We start from the raw sequence: 14,324 nt of genomic DNA, 5'->3' as shown, positions 1-14,324 counted from the left end.
AGCAGAGCTCAAGTTCCAGGTTCCTCACAGAACAAGCCGGAAAAAAGAACTAACCTAACTGTCACCTGTGGGGCATGATGGGAACAGAGTTCTCCTGGAGGCCTTAAAGGCAAAGTGTGCAGATTCTCTGGGGCCTTAAAGGCAGGGTGCCAGTCTGATTTTCTGTACACAGACATTTTTTTCATATGCAGCCTTTTTAGGCTAATAACTGTTTACAACAGGTTCTTTGATGAAAATAAAAGTTTTTCATGACTATGAAATGCATTTTAGGCTCATGCCTGTTTATTGCATTTATATACAGCATATTTTCATGCTTCAGAACGTGTGTAAGGTTTGGTTTCATTAGCCTATGTATTAATGTTAGGCTGCATATTATGGTTATTATACATGTATATGTGTATAATTACTTAGTACTATGTACTTTTGGTTATATTTACACATATATATGTATATTGTTTATGTGTTCCGGGTCCCCGCTCATGGGCGGAGATAATTCAGTGCTTATGACTTTAATGAGTATCCCCTGGAAGAGAACCCTAGTAATCAGTTTGCAGAACGGAGAGGATGGGTGAGGCGGTAAGGAATCTATCACTAACTAATGTCTCTTACAGATATATTGTTACACGAGTAGTAACTTGTGCATCTGAAAGAGACTCGTTAGTGATAGATTCCTTACCTTAGAATAGAACCCCAGCAATACCAACCCTGGTGGTAGGTTTGCAAACAAGATTACACCAGAAAGTCACAGAGAACAGAACGGCCTAAGAAGCTGTCTCTCCGGACCTGACTGTCAAGGCAGTAATGCTTGGTTTAAGTGTGCAGCGAGGCCCGCGTAGCTGCCTGACAAATGTCCTGCAAGGGAACGCCGCGTCCCAAGACAGTAGTGGCTGCTGTTGCCCTGGTGGAATGGCTACGCAGCCCCACAGGAGGCTCCTTCTTAGCCAACGAGTAACATGCCTTGATGCAAAGAACGACCCACCGGGAGATGGTCCGTTTGTGCACGGCCCGACCTTTGTCGGCGCCCATGTAGCCAACAAAGAGCTGGTCATCCACCTGGAACTGTTTTGTGCAGCCCAGGTAGAAGGAGAGCGCATGTTTTAGTCCAGACGGTGAAGCCTCTCTTCCTCTTTGGAAGGATGCAGAGGTGGAAAGAAGGTGGGCAAAGTGATGGTCTGCCCGATGTGAAAGGGCGTGACAACCTTTGGCAAAAAAGGACGGGTCCTTAGAACTACCTTGTCGGGATGAACAGAAAGGAAAGGCGGTTTGGAAGAATGGGCCTGGAGCTCACTCACTCTTCTGGCAGAGGTGATAGCTACCAGGAAAGCAGTCTTGAGAGTAAGAAGGCGTAGTTATGAAGGGGCTCGAAGGGGGATCAGATATGTCAAGACAAGGTTTAAGTCCCATTGAGGCATGATGAACGGCACGGGAGGAAATGTTTGCGTAATGCCTTTCAGAAGACGGTTAACAACTGGGGACTTAAGGAGAAGGCTGATCTGGAAGCCATAGAAAGGTGGAGAATGCCGAAAGATAACCTTTGAGAGTGCCCAGAGCAGAGCCCTGCTGGGCCAAAGAAAGACGGAACCAAAGGATTTCAGAAAGGGGATCCACAGACTTTGCTGTGCACCATGCCACACACTTGTTCCACCTGCAGGCGTACACCGTCTTAGTGACGGGACGCTTGGCTGCCAGAATGACATCTCAGAGTTCGGGAGGAAGATCGAAAGCTGTCAACTGTCGCCGCTCAATCTCCAAGCATGGAAGTGGAGGCTGGACAGGTTCGGGTGGAGTACCGTCACCTGCTGCTGCGACAAAAGATCCTCCTAAAGAGGCAGTCGGATCGGGTGATGGATCGCCATGGTGAGTAGCTCGGGATACCAGTATCTTCGTGCCCAATCTGGAGCCACAAGAATGACTTTGCCCCAGTCGCGCCGAATCTTCTTCAGTACTCTGGGCAGAAGAGGTATAGGCGGAAAGGCGTACAATAGATTGCAACTCCATTTGTGACGAAAAGTGTCGCCAAGCAAGTGCCGCCTTGCAAATTCCAACATGTAGAACTGATGACATTGCAAGTTCTCTTTGGTGGCGAATAGATCTAACCAAGGCTATCCCCACTGCAGAAAGAGACCTTGCGCCACGTCCGAGTTCAGACGCCATTTGCGATCCATCAAGCACCGGCGGCTGAGTTTGTCCGCCCTGGCGTTCAGAGAACCTGCCAGGTGTTGAACCACCAAGGAAATGCCTTGATGTTCCAGCCATGTCAAGAGGTGCAGAGCCTCCCGACATAGGGTCCAGGACCCCATCCACCTTGTTTGTTGCAATACCACATGGCAGTGGTGTTGTCCGTGAACACCTTCCCCACACTTCCCCGGACAGAGGGAAGGAATGCCTTCAGTACAAGTCTGATCGCCCAAAGCTCCAAAAGGTTGATATGGAGTCAGGACTCCGCCGGAGACCAGAGGCCTCTGATCTCCACCTCTCCAAAGTGGCCTCCCCATCCCAGGAGGGACGCATCCGTCACCACTGTGTGCTCTGGTTGGGTAAGGGAGAAGGATCTGCCATTGACCCAATCGCGATTTCATGAGCCACCACTGCAATTTTCGTGCAGTGCCCTCAGAGATCTGGACGTGATTGGACAGGTTGCCCTGATGCTGTGCCCACTGGAACTTTAGGTCCCACTGCAGAGCCTGCATATGCCATCTGGCATGTTGAACTAGCAGGATGCAGGAGGCCATTAGGTCCAGGAGCCCACGGCCATGCTGAGTTTGGTTCTGCGCAGCCTTTTCACTGAACGAGCGGGCAAGGGCGCCCCTTCCCTGGCCACGAAAGGAGTGAAAAGTAGACATGGCCGGGCACGTGGCGGGAAGGCCCAAGGAATTGGCTGTAGCTAGAGTCCTTAAAACGCTCCAGTGCATGGTCGGCCTCATCACCAAACAGGCGAGTGCCATCAAAGGGCATGTCCATGAGCGAGCTCTGGACGTCCGGGGAGAACCCGGGAGATCTCTACCAGGCGTGGCGTCGAAGCGCCACAGTCGTGGAAATCGCCCTACTGAGGGAGTCCGCCGTGTCTAAGCAACAACGAATGGCAAATTTAGCTGCGTCCTTACCCTCGGCCCCAGCTTGGGACAGCACAGCCTGGACCTCTTCAGGACACGGAGGCAACACCTGAGCAACGGTATCCCACACCACGTGGGAATAGTGGCCCAATAGACATGCAGTGTTCACGGATCGCAGCCCGAGCTGGCCGAGGAGAACAACCGCTAGCCGAACGGCTCCAGCTTCTTAGAGTCCTTATCCGGCGGAACCATGGGAAAGGCACTCTGGGACATCAGCGCTTGAATGACCAGGCTCTTGGGAGTAGGATGGCGGTCAGAAAGGCAGGATCACCTGGCGCCGGGCGATGCCGCCTGGTGACGTTCTTATCCACAGGGGCCCCTGTGGACGGCCGCGACCAAGTCCCCAACAAGACGTCAGTGAGGGCATCATTAAATGGCAGCAGTGACGTGAACGCCAACTGGAGCACTTCAGTGAGGAGATTAGTCTTTAGGTCCACCGTAGGGAGATCAAGGTTAAGGACATCAGCTGGCCGACGGAGCACCACCGTGTGAGGCACCTTCCTCCATAGTGGACGGGTCAGAGGAGACCTCCAAGTCGTCCGCCCAATCCTGCTCAGAGTCACGCTGACGAGCAAGAGAGTCCTTGGACCCCTCCCAGTCATCCTCAACCTCCGCCATGTGCAGCGCAGACCGCGGCGGCGGGGTAGGGACCAGGGAAGGAACAAACGGCATCGGGAACGGCGCCAGCCGTGGCCGAACCGGCGCGTGTCCCAATTCGGATCCCAAGCATGGACAAAACCGTCTGGGAACCGGGACGGAGGTGGAACCAATGGCTTCCACTGCGGCGCCGCAGGCGGAGCCGAGGCTGGCAGTTGGGCCGGAGCCGGCATTGTGGGACCTCTTGGCGCTGTGGCCAGAGCCAACGGCGCCGGATCCTGCGGCGCTTGGGCCGGAGCCAACGGTAGAGTGGACGGTCCAGCAGGATCCTGACATGGGACGGCCGGGCCCAAAGGAGCACCGGTGGGAGCCTGCGGCCTAAACAGGCGGTCCAAGGCAGCAAGACACTCTTGCACCTGTGTAGGAGTCGCCGACTGACCCGGGTAAAGCGTGTAGGCTGCGGGACTCCCAGGCTCCAGAGGAGCCGCAGGGGCGGGTCTCCCAGGCAGAACCCCTATACCTCGCCTCCGCATCCAGGGGGGCGGGGGGGGGGGGGGCGGAGAGCGACAGAGCTTCTTTGACTTCTTTTTGTGTTGTCTCTTCCCCGAATCAGAGGGGCAGGAGCGGTGAGGGTGGCCCCGCGAGCGTTCCATAGAAAGGCCACTGGACCGCGAATGGCGCTGGGATGAGTGCCGCACTTCAAGCAACTTCCGGCGCTGCTCCCTCAAGGCCAGTCCAGACAGGACCGGGAGTTGTGGTTGCGCTCCAGGCAGTAGAGACAGACGTGGTGGTGGTCCGCCAGTTACATATTGCGACGGGAGGCCCCACAGGACTTAAAACCAGGCATCCCTAATTGCACCAGAGAAGATCAACAAGAGACAAAAGTCCCAAAAAAGATAGTCAAAAAGTGGCCGGGGTACGTGCTCTAACCGGATCTGCTCTTACTAAAGCGGAAAAAAAAATAACTGACGTCAGCGCGCATGGGTGGTGCCTAAGTAGTCTCAGTGATGTCATCTCGGCATGTACGACGTCAGCGACTGACGTGGAGCTGCTCAACGCCACGTGCAGAGGTACTGCTAGCGAAACTTTCAGGATCCAGTCTGACGCCTTGGGATATTCTAAGGTAAGGAATCTATGACTAACGTTTCTCTTTCAGAAACTAAAAAACCTAGAGGAAGGGGTTTAAGATATTTACCACAGTGAAAAAAGGGCTGAGGGATTAACTGTCTCTCAGATAGTGGTAGCTCTTGACTGATTTAAAGTCACAGTGCAGTTTTTCCTTTACCAAAGTTTCTATGCCTAAATGGACAGTTTCTGTTTGCTTTTTCACTCCTATTTTGAGTCCATGTATTTTTAAACTGACTTTATTTTTTGTAACGTTTGTTAAAATATAAAATACACTCTTTGTTAAAGTTCAAGATCATTTTTGCTCTGTTGAAAAGTATTCCTGAATCCTATCTGTGAGTGGGGATATTATAATGGTTTTGAATATGATGGAGAACTTTTATATCCACTAGTAATGGGAGTAGTATTGATGGCCTTGTGGCACTAGTAAACCACAGTTCCTATCAATAACCGCCAAATAACCTATGACAGTCTCCAAGAAAGGTCCTCATACATTTTCTCCATCACCTTATCTTGCAGATGTCCTCCAAACTAATATCAGATTTGCTTTGTGATACATCTCCAATTTCTTTTTCAGTCAAGCAATCAACGTGCAGTGCCATCTTCCAGTGCCAAAGGGAGTCATAAGGTACGTGACGCTTTAGATGCAGAAGAAAGGCTACTTTAGTCAAATGCCAACAAATGAGGGAATCTGGCTTGGATTTAGTAGACAGGTAGAGCCAGTTGAGCAGCACAACTGTCCTGCTGCGACTTGAGAGGGGGCAACTGAGTGTTAACCTTGGAATCTCATGTACCTTTCTCTCCCTCCTCAGCGTATCACAGGAATTGAGCAGTCCAGACCAGTCAGCTGAGTTCCAGCAAAACCACAAGTCTGTGCTGTGGTCAATTCCTAGGATGAGAGGTGGCTCCCAGCTCTTTGCACTCTTTAAGGTAACAAACTATAGACCCTGGAAGACTTTGTCTAAAGCAAAAGCCAAGCTACATTTTGTAAAAACCAAACAGTTTCGTAATGTGTACAAAAATGTATTCTGTAGGCACACGTGGATTAGCAGGCACTAAGTGGAGGTGTATATTTCCAAAAATGAATGAAAATTATGTGCCTTTTTTCAGACTGAATCCAGCAAAATTCGGCTTTACGAGAATAGCAAATGTTTCATACGGGGATGGACGTGGCATTTGTCTTTTAGTCCAGGTGGTTTCGAGTTCACTGCCGTGTAGTCCTTCATTCGTTTTCATAGTAGATTGAATTACTGTTCACGCTCAGGGTCCCTAGGTCAGGGGTCGCCAACTTTTTCTGTAGCGAGAACTACATCTGACACTGCTCGTTCTGATAGGGCACGAAGGATCATTAGCAATGATATATTTCGCGAGGCAAATGTAAACTTAATTGTAATCTATAAGTAAACATATCTCGACAGTGACCATCACACTGTAAATCAGACAGTAATGACACAAATTAATGCATGAATAGACTGCTTTAAGAAACAAGTCACTTTTAAAACGAAGGATGAAATACAGAAATAAACATTGTACTACGAAGGCAAGGTAGAAATCAAAAGCAAGGAGAGGGAGAAAAAGGATGAGAGGAAGGAGACAGAAAAAGCAAGGTGAGGGATAAATAAACGAAAGGAAGAATGAAGGAAAGGAAGAGAAAAACAATTGAAATAGAGAAAGAAAAAGAGGAATAGAGTTATAGGTCAAGCTGAAAACAGCACACCAAGCACTCACATGTGACTATGTGTGCTTTAGATACAATGGTGAATGAGACAGCTGCAGGGACTTTTTGTTACCAGAATACTATAATCAAGATTCTCTACATCACAAAATGGATCTCTATGTGTAACAGTAAACAAGCTTTGGTTTGCTTTCTGACAATAATTATGAATGAAGAGACAATTGCGGATTTGCTAATGTCAGAGGGTAGCTGCATGTGTACGATGGGTATCGATGGGATCCATGCCAGAGGAAAGGCATGTAGGATATCCTTCAATCTTCATTATGAGCACTGCACACATTCCGCCGCTGCCGGCTTTGTTTGATGTGCTGAGGTACATTTTGTTCTGAATGCTGAAGCAGGATATCAATAGGTTTTGCTTGGGACTCTCCATCCTACATCCACACTTTATGGTCCTTATTCCATCACCTATAAACAAGTGCAAACCAGATAACGAACAATTGTCTTCAGGATTGGTACCATCAGACTACACAATCTTGCTTTTGGTCCCTAGTTGATCATCATCCCTCGAAATGTACAATTTTTCAAATTTACATATGTTGCGGAGCTCCATGTATACTGACTTTTTCAACACGTGCTGAGATCATTTCCTTCTCTTACTCCCTTTCTTCACTCTAAACATGCTACATCCATATTTTATGGTAAAAATACTCCACTTATTTTGGCTGCTCATCAACCACACGTTTCTCCTGTGTCCACAAATCAACATTCGCCACACTGTCCACTTCCATCCAGCATAGATTCGATTTGGACTACAGTACTATTCCACTCACTGGGCCCAAAGCACTCTTTTTAAATAGCCCCCCACACCCAAAATTCAAAATGCCAAATCCCCATTTATCCATAACATATTTATAACTCTACACCAGGGTAGTCCAAATAAATCCTCCAGTCATAAAGTATTAGCAGTTATCGGGTCAGTTTTTTCCGCCAACCTGTTTCCAATTAGGTTGCACAGACAAGCAAACTGATGGTCAAGTTCCCTCTTTTTTTCCAGACTCTCAAATCATAGGGACACTCTTTTTTTGGTTGCCCTGGCTCGGCTCATGTTCCTGCCATGAAACTTCTATGGCCTCTTTTTTTTAAGCTAGGCGCATCACTTAATTTCTTAATCTCCCACTGCTGTTCCCCACACCACTGACCCCTCCCACAACAGTACATGCCTCCCCATAATCCCTGCAAGGTTGCTGCTTGTTCATGTCAGTGCTTATTCAGCTTTGGCACCCGCTGTGTCTCTCTTAATCTCCCTGTGCTGTTCTCCACACCATCTCACCGCTCCTACAACAGTCTATACCCATCCAGACCACCCCTCTGAGGTCGCTGCTTTTTTAGACTTATTACTGTGGTTTTTAGCTTTGGTGCCTGCTGTGCCGCTTTTACTCTCCCAGTGCTGTTCCCCGCTCTGTGTGTGGGTGTGGGTGCAAATGCAATAGGTCTCGCATTTGCCAGAGATTAAGCTATTGGCATTGTAAATGACAATGCGATTTTTTTAATATGTTTTAAAAACAAAAATAATGTCATGAGCAATGCCAATAGCTCTAACTTTAACAAAGACAAGACCATTGCATTGTAAATGCTTGTTGAATATTCCTAGGCGCCAGACTTGATCTGAAAGATTTTTCAAACATAGCCCAAGCACGCTAGTAGATGGCATTGTGCAGCTCCACATTGACTCAGTTCCGCCATCCAAGCAAGCATACGTCTATTTGAGAGTCAAAAAACACAAGGTGCTCAACTAGGAATTTTTTTGAAGAAAGTGTCCATTTCAGAAAACTAGGAGGCAGTGAGGAATAGGCAGTTAGATTTTCAACCACTGAGAATATTACAGAAGGTAAGTAACTTTCTTCTGGTGGACAATTCTAATTGCAGATTATTCACCTTTAGAATAGATAACAAAGCTTTGCTTCCTCTGGTGGTAGGTCTGTGGAATGACTCCGACCAAAATGCCTCGGCTCTGGTGGAGTGAGCCCTCAATGTCTCAGAGAGCTGTTAATCGGCTATTGTGTAGTGGATCTAAATGCAGAAGCCTATTCAACTGAATAAGGTCCTTTTCTGCACTGCCGTGACTTTTTTCGTCCCAGAGAACCCTACAAAAAACTGATTGTTACTGCGATAGTCTTTGGTGCAATCAATGTAAAATCTCAAGGCTATTTTGGGGTCCAGCCAATAGACAGTCTCCTCTTTCGAGGGGTTAGGTGAGGCAAAGAACTTCAGGAGTGTGATGGACAGTCCAACGTGAATATGAAGTGTAGAAAAGTACTCCTTTTGGCATGGTTACCCCACGCTTTTTCTTTAACCTAATGTTCCTGTTAACCAGGTTCCCAGTGCCTATGTTCTTTCACAAAACCATACCTTTGTTTCCACAACTGGCACACCTCTGGCCCACATACAAGTCTCTTGTAAAAGATACCAAGGGCATTGTGAACAGAGAAGGTGCCTAAGGGCTGGAGCATGTATTGTGCCACCCTAAGAGACCCCTCATCAAACACAAGCATACTGCCAGTGGAGCCTGTGTGTTAAGGTAAAGATAAAGGTGAAAAGCTGACCTGGCACAGAGGCATAAGTAAGTCTACAGCAGACCTTGCAGCCCTAAGGCAGGGGGCATGTTCAACAAAGCCCTCAAAGGCAAGGTCTTCTCTGAGAATTTCTCCACAAACTTGGAGTAGTATTCGATTAAGCCCATGAATGACCGCAACTGGTCCTTGTCAGACGGGCAAGGAGCTAGGCGTATTGCATCAAGAAGATTCTTCTTTGGTCTGACTCCATTGACTGAGATTTCATGTCCCAAGTACTCAATGTTCTCCACAAGAAAAGAACACTTCTCCTTACGTAATGTAAGGCCAGTGTCCCAGATTCTGTGTAAGACATTCCTAAGAACGAGGTTATGATCTGCCACGGAGTCACCAAAGACCAAGATGTCATCTTGAAAAAACACCACGTTTTTGAGCCCCTTGAAAATTTCGCTGACCAACCTTTGGAAGACACTCGCTGCCGAAATCAACCCAAAGGGGAGACGAGTAAATTGGAAAATCCCCTCCGGGGTGATAAAGGCCGTAAGATGCTTCGAGGATTCATGGAGCTTAACCTGATGGTAGGCACTCTTCAGGTAGAGTTTGGAAAAGTATCTCGCCCCCTGAAGAGTGGAGACCATCTCCGTAATGTTGGGTAAGGGAAAGGTGTCAGCAACGACACACTTGTTTAGGGACCTGAGGTCCACACAGAATCTCAATTTTCCGTCTGATTTTTTAGAAATCACGACGGGCGAAACCCATGCTGATGCTTCTGTGGGTTCAATTACCCCGGATTGGAGCATCTCTTCAATTAGGAGTTTCACCTCATTGCGGATAGAAATGTGAATCCTCCTTACACGATGTTGCACAGGCAAACTATCTTTCTTCAGTTTTATAAGATGGGCATACCCCCGAAGCTCACCCAACTCCTCCCTGAAGACAGACCCAAATTCAGAAAGAATAAACTCAATAGAGTCATCATCTACCACCATTATTTGATTCTTTGCCCAAGGATTGATAACAATGTAGAGGTCATATTGATGTACCCACCCTAAGATGGGAGGGCCATCAATAGAAACATAAACCTTCCCAAAGATAGACCTCTTCTCAAAGGTAATCTCAGATTCAAAGAAACCAAGGATTTCAATTTTCTGGCCGTTGAAACCCTTAGGGGAAATATCACTGGGATGTAAATTCACCCCCTCCCAAAAGGCATCAAAGGTAGACTTAGGTATAATGGTATGACGAGAACCAGTGTCAACCATCAACAACACCTCGTGGGAGTCAATCTTGAAAATGGCTTTGGGTCTGGTTTGTCTTGGATCATCACAGATGACATCCACATCGTCAATGACCAGGAGTCTATCGGGCTCAACTCCAGAATCATCAACGTAGTCGTCAACAATATTCACTCTCTGTCTGGCTTTGGCCTTGCACATTTTGGAGAAGTGTCTAACTCTCCCGCACTTCAAACACTCTTTGTTTGAGGCAAAGCAAAACCTTGCGTCGGAAGAGTGACTACTACTGCCACACCTTTTGCAGACTTTGCTCACTGGGGTTTTCTTGGCAGAAGGTCTGGGTCTGTTTTTCACTACAGCAACATTGTCTCCAGAGCAGTGTTCACACTCCGCAACACCACCTTTGTCAGAAACTACAGAGACTTCTTGATGAGGAGAAGGTTTGTGTGAATCCAGAACCTTCATGCATTTACTAGACTCCTCAATTACTTTGGCCAGATCAATAGCATCTTTCAAGGTCGGGTTCTTAGCAGCCCATAGCCTCTCTTGGATTTTTTTACTTGAGCACTGGACAACTAATTGGTCTCTTATGAGCTCGTCGTTCATAGGACCGAACTTGCACTTTATAGACAGCTCCCTAAGTCTAGCCACGAAATCATCTATTGTTTCTGAGTCTTTTTGGCGTTGTGTGTAGAATTTATAGCTGTTCATAATCAGATTCTCCTCCTTTGCGAATCTGATCTCCAAACGATCAACCGCTTCTTTAAATTCATCAATGTCTTGTCCACTAGCTCCAAGTGTGATCGGTAGGAATCTAAAAACCCTCTGCCCTTCCTTGCCCAGAGTACTCAAAAGGATAGCCTTTTTCCTTTTGGCTGAAAATTCCTGTCCATCCAGCGCTTCCAGGTAATTGTCAAACATTATATACCAGTCCTCCCAAGGTATGTCTGGAACCCCAGGCTCGGGCAAGAACTGAGGAGGTAAAGTAACTATAAATTGTTGTGCCATATTTACCAAGTTGGCAGAGTCAAAAGTGAAGAAAAACAAAAATATAGCACAACTGGTTAAGTTTAAATTATAATAGTAACATACCTCTTTTCATTCAAAAATGTCCAAAACGAATTTTGAGCGCTGCGACAGGAATAGGCAGGAGTTTAGTTTTGAAACGAGGGAAATCTGCGTTAAATCCGCGTTAGAGTGACTTAAAATGGCCGCCGATCGAAGTAGAGGCTTGAAAAGCAAACACTTGAAGTCAGAAATGGCCGCCGCTGAAAACGAGGCTAGGATTGCACCCAAACGAGGCTTGGAACGCACAGGGAAGTGCGCGTAGAGGAAACAAAGCAAGGAAGCGTCTCTCAGCGTCTCCCAGGTAACGGCAGACAACAGCGTTGTCAGAGCGAGGCAGAGGCGTCTCCTAGGCAACCATTGCGCTTGTGCTTCGCTCGCCGATCAGTCAACAATGACGTCAGCGCTGGTTGCGCTCGAGCTCCGCTCCCCGATGCAATCCCAAAAATTACTCACAATTTCCCCAGATGGACGTCTTCCTTCGAAATTGAAGCGGACCAAGGAGAAATTGATGAAACCAACACGCCGTAGGTTCGTTTCTTGTCGAGGGTGCTCCGCTGTAACTCACTTTCTGGTACAAAATCTTGAAGGAATCAGGCATCAAGATGAGGTCATCAAAGGTACTGGCCAGCAGATAAACGTCGCCAAAATTGTAGTAAATAGCTGGAGACCACAGGTGTACCACAAGAGGTTTATTGCAAGAGAAAAGCGTAGAGCAACCTCAACACAAGCTGGCCAGGCACAAACTGTCACCACCTAGAACACTAGGAGAAGACAGAGCCATCTACATTCTGGAATGAGTGACACAGGTAAGAACTATGGTAGAGCATGGAAATAGAGGAAAGATAAATATACAACAGGGCACTATACCTCATGTGAGGGCATAACTGCATGAACAGATATGCCCCTAAAGTTTCTAAGTCCATTCCTAGACATAAAAAGTGCACAGTGAAGCCATACTGAGTACATGGGCTGGAATCTTGTGAATAAGAGTTCAACAGCCCCATGATGGCTTCCAAGATGTTTGGTACCAAACATCTCAGATTAAGCCCATACTGATGCCAGGGTTGGATTAATTGATATATGCACTTAGAGGGCACCTCAAAGGTCCTGAAGGTGTAAGCCTTTTGCTCTCAGAGTGGAGGTGATTCACACCTACCCCCAAGCACGAACAGCATAGAACGGCGGTGAGTCTCAAAGGCTTTCTGCACCTGTGTTATGCTGACCAGGGCCTCTCTAGCTAGTGGAGATGCCTGCCCCTATGACCAAGCCCATCTTTTGGTGGCAAGGTCAGTGGGAGGATTAGTAAGCAGGAGAGGTGTATCTCCTCTCAGCCAGAACCACCCCTAAGGTGTCCTGAGCTGAATTGACCCCCTCCTTTGAAAATCCTCCATATATCTTGGAGGATTTGCGCCAATGGGGTTAGGGGTATGCACGCTCCCCAGAGGGATTGGACATCAAAAGGGTGTAGACACCCTAAAGGTAAGTAGCCCATTGGCTAATACCTTTCGACCCCTGTAACACCCTTAAAACTAGTATTTAGGGGCACCCCTGAACCCTAATTCTCCGAAACGACGGAGGAGAAGAAAAAACCAAAGAAGACGTGCTGCTAGACCAATAACGGACCCTGCTGCAGGAAGAAACCGGCACAAACCCTGCCAGCAGCTGATGGACTCAGCGATTGCGACCTGCTGTCTCCTGGACCCTACGAGGCCTCCAAGAAACTCGGAGCCCCTCCAGTCTTCGCTAAAGGCTCTAGTCCCTGGCACAATGCTGGTAAAGAAACTGCCAAGGTGTAAGGTCCGGCACGTACCCTGATGATGAGACTCTCCAACAACCTTCCAGTTGCAACAAAGGTTTGTTGGCCTCCACACTGGTGACCGACCCTTCAGTTAATCTACCAGCCCGAGGGCTCCTCACAGCACCTGCGACCAATGCTGGAAACAGCCCTGCTCCTGTGAGCCTGCACCCTCTTGCTGGTGGCGTCGATTGCACCCAAAACAGCAACTTGACCACGACCGTCCCAACCGCGACGGCCTGCCATATAAACCTCTGCAGTAGTGGACCGCTGCTGGTGACAACCAAGACAACCGCCTACGACCTGCGGTACTTCTGATCCAAATGACCTGAAACAACTGCCTGCTGTACCCAAACCCTGGGCACTCCAAGTCCTTCATCCTACCAGTGAAGAACTACCTGTGGCCTTGGTGAACTGGAACTCCCTGACTGAGTGGGTTTCCCATTAAACTGCGACGGTAAATGTGTTGGCAGTCTCCTGCCCTCTAACTCAATACCTTTCTTTCCAGTAAGCGCAGCGGTCACTGTATTGGTGGTACATCTGCCGCAAACTGAACTCTTGAATTATTGCTATTTCTCTGAACTTCTTAAATTAATATCTCAATCGATCAGGGTTGGTAAAGCACAGTTACTCACCCGCGAGAGTCTCAAGGCACGGGGGGCAGCTCCTTTGAGTGCTGTATTAATCCGAAGAGGCAGGTCTTGAGGTCCTTCCTAAACTGGAGCAGTGTAGGTACTTGCCAGAGGTGGAATGGGGGTCATTCTAGGCTTTGGCTGCAAGCTGGAAGGACTTTCCTCCCGTTCTGGTCTTGTAGATGCGTGGACTGGTGGCTAGAGAGAGAGGTCAGCTGATCGGCGGTGTCTTTTGGGTGCGTGGAAGGTGAGGCAGTTGTTCAGGTATGCTAGTCCAATGTTGTGGAGGGCCTCGTATGCATGAGTGAGGAGCTTGTCGGTTATTCTTTTTTTGATGGGGAGCCAGTGGAGATCGCAGAGGTGTTGGGTGTTGTTGCATTGGCTCAGTCTGGCTGCAACATTCTGGAGTTTGCGAAGTAGTTTCTTGTTGATTCCGGCGTAGAGAGCGTTGCCGTTGTAAAGTTTGCTACTGATGAGGGCGTGCCTGACCTTTTTTCTGGACTCGGATGGG

The 14,324-nt window shown here is 48.0% G+C and overlaps 1 protein-coding gene across 2 annotated transcripts in view; it reads left to right on the top strand.

Annotated features, from left to right (window-relative positions):
• The window catches only part of AP4M1 (adaptor related protein complex 4 subunit mu 1), a 172,214-nt gene that overhangs the window by 89,529 nt on the left and 68,361 nt on the right, over positions 1–14,324 (top strand). For both annotated transcript variants that reach the window (XM_086945990.1, XM_086945991.1), the window contains 2 exons: positions 5,413–5,463; positions 5,648–5,765. In XM_086945990.1, coding sequence (XP_086802116.1) covers positions 5,413–5,463; positions 5,648–5,765 — 169 coding nt within the window. The remainder of the gene's footprint in view (positions 1–5,412; positions 5,464–5,647; positions 5,766–14,324) is intronic.

Source organism: Lissotriton vulgaris, chromosome 12 (assembly GCF_964263255.1).
Source record: "Lissotriton vulgaris chromosome 12, aLisVul1.2, whole genome shotgun sequence".
Taxonomy (NCBI): Eukaryota; Metazoa; Chordata; class Amphibia; order Caudata; family Salamandridae; genus Lissotriton; species Lissotriton vulgaris.
Note: the sequence above shows the minus strand (reverse complement) of the source record. Positions and strands in the feature narration are given on the sequence as shown.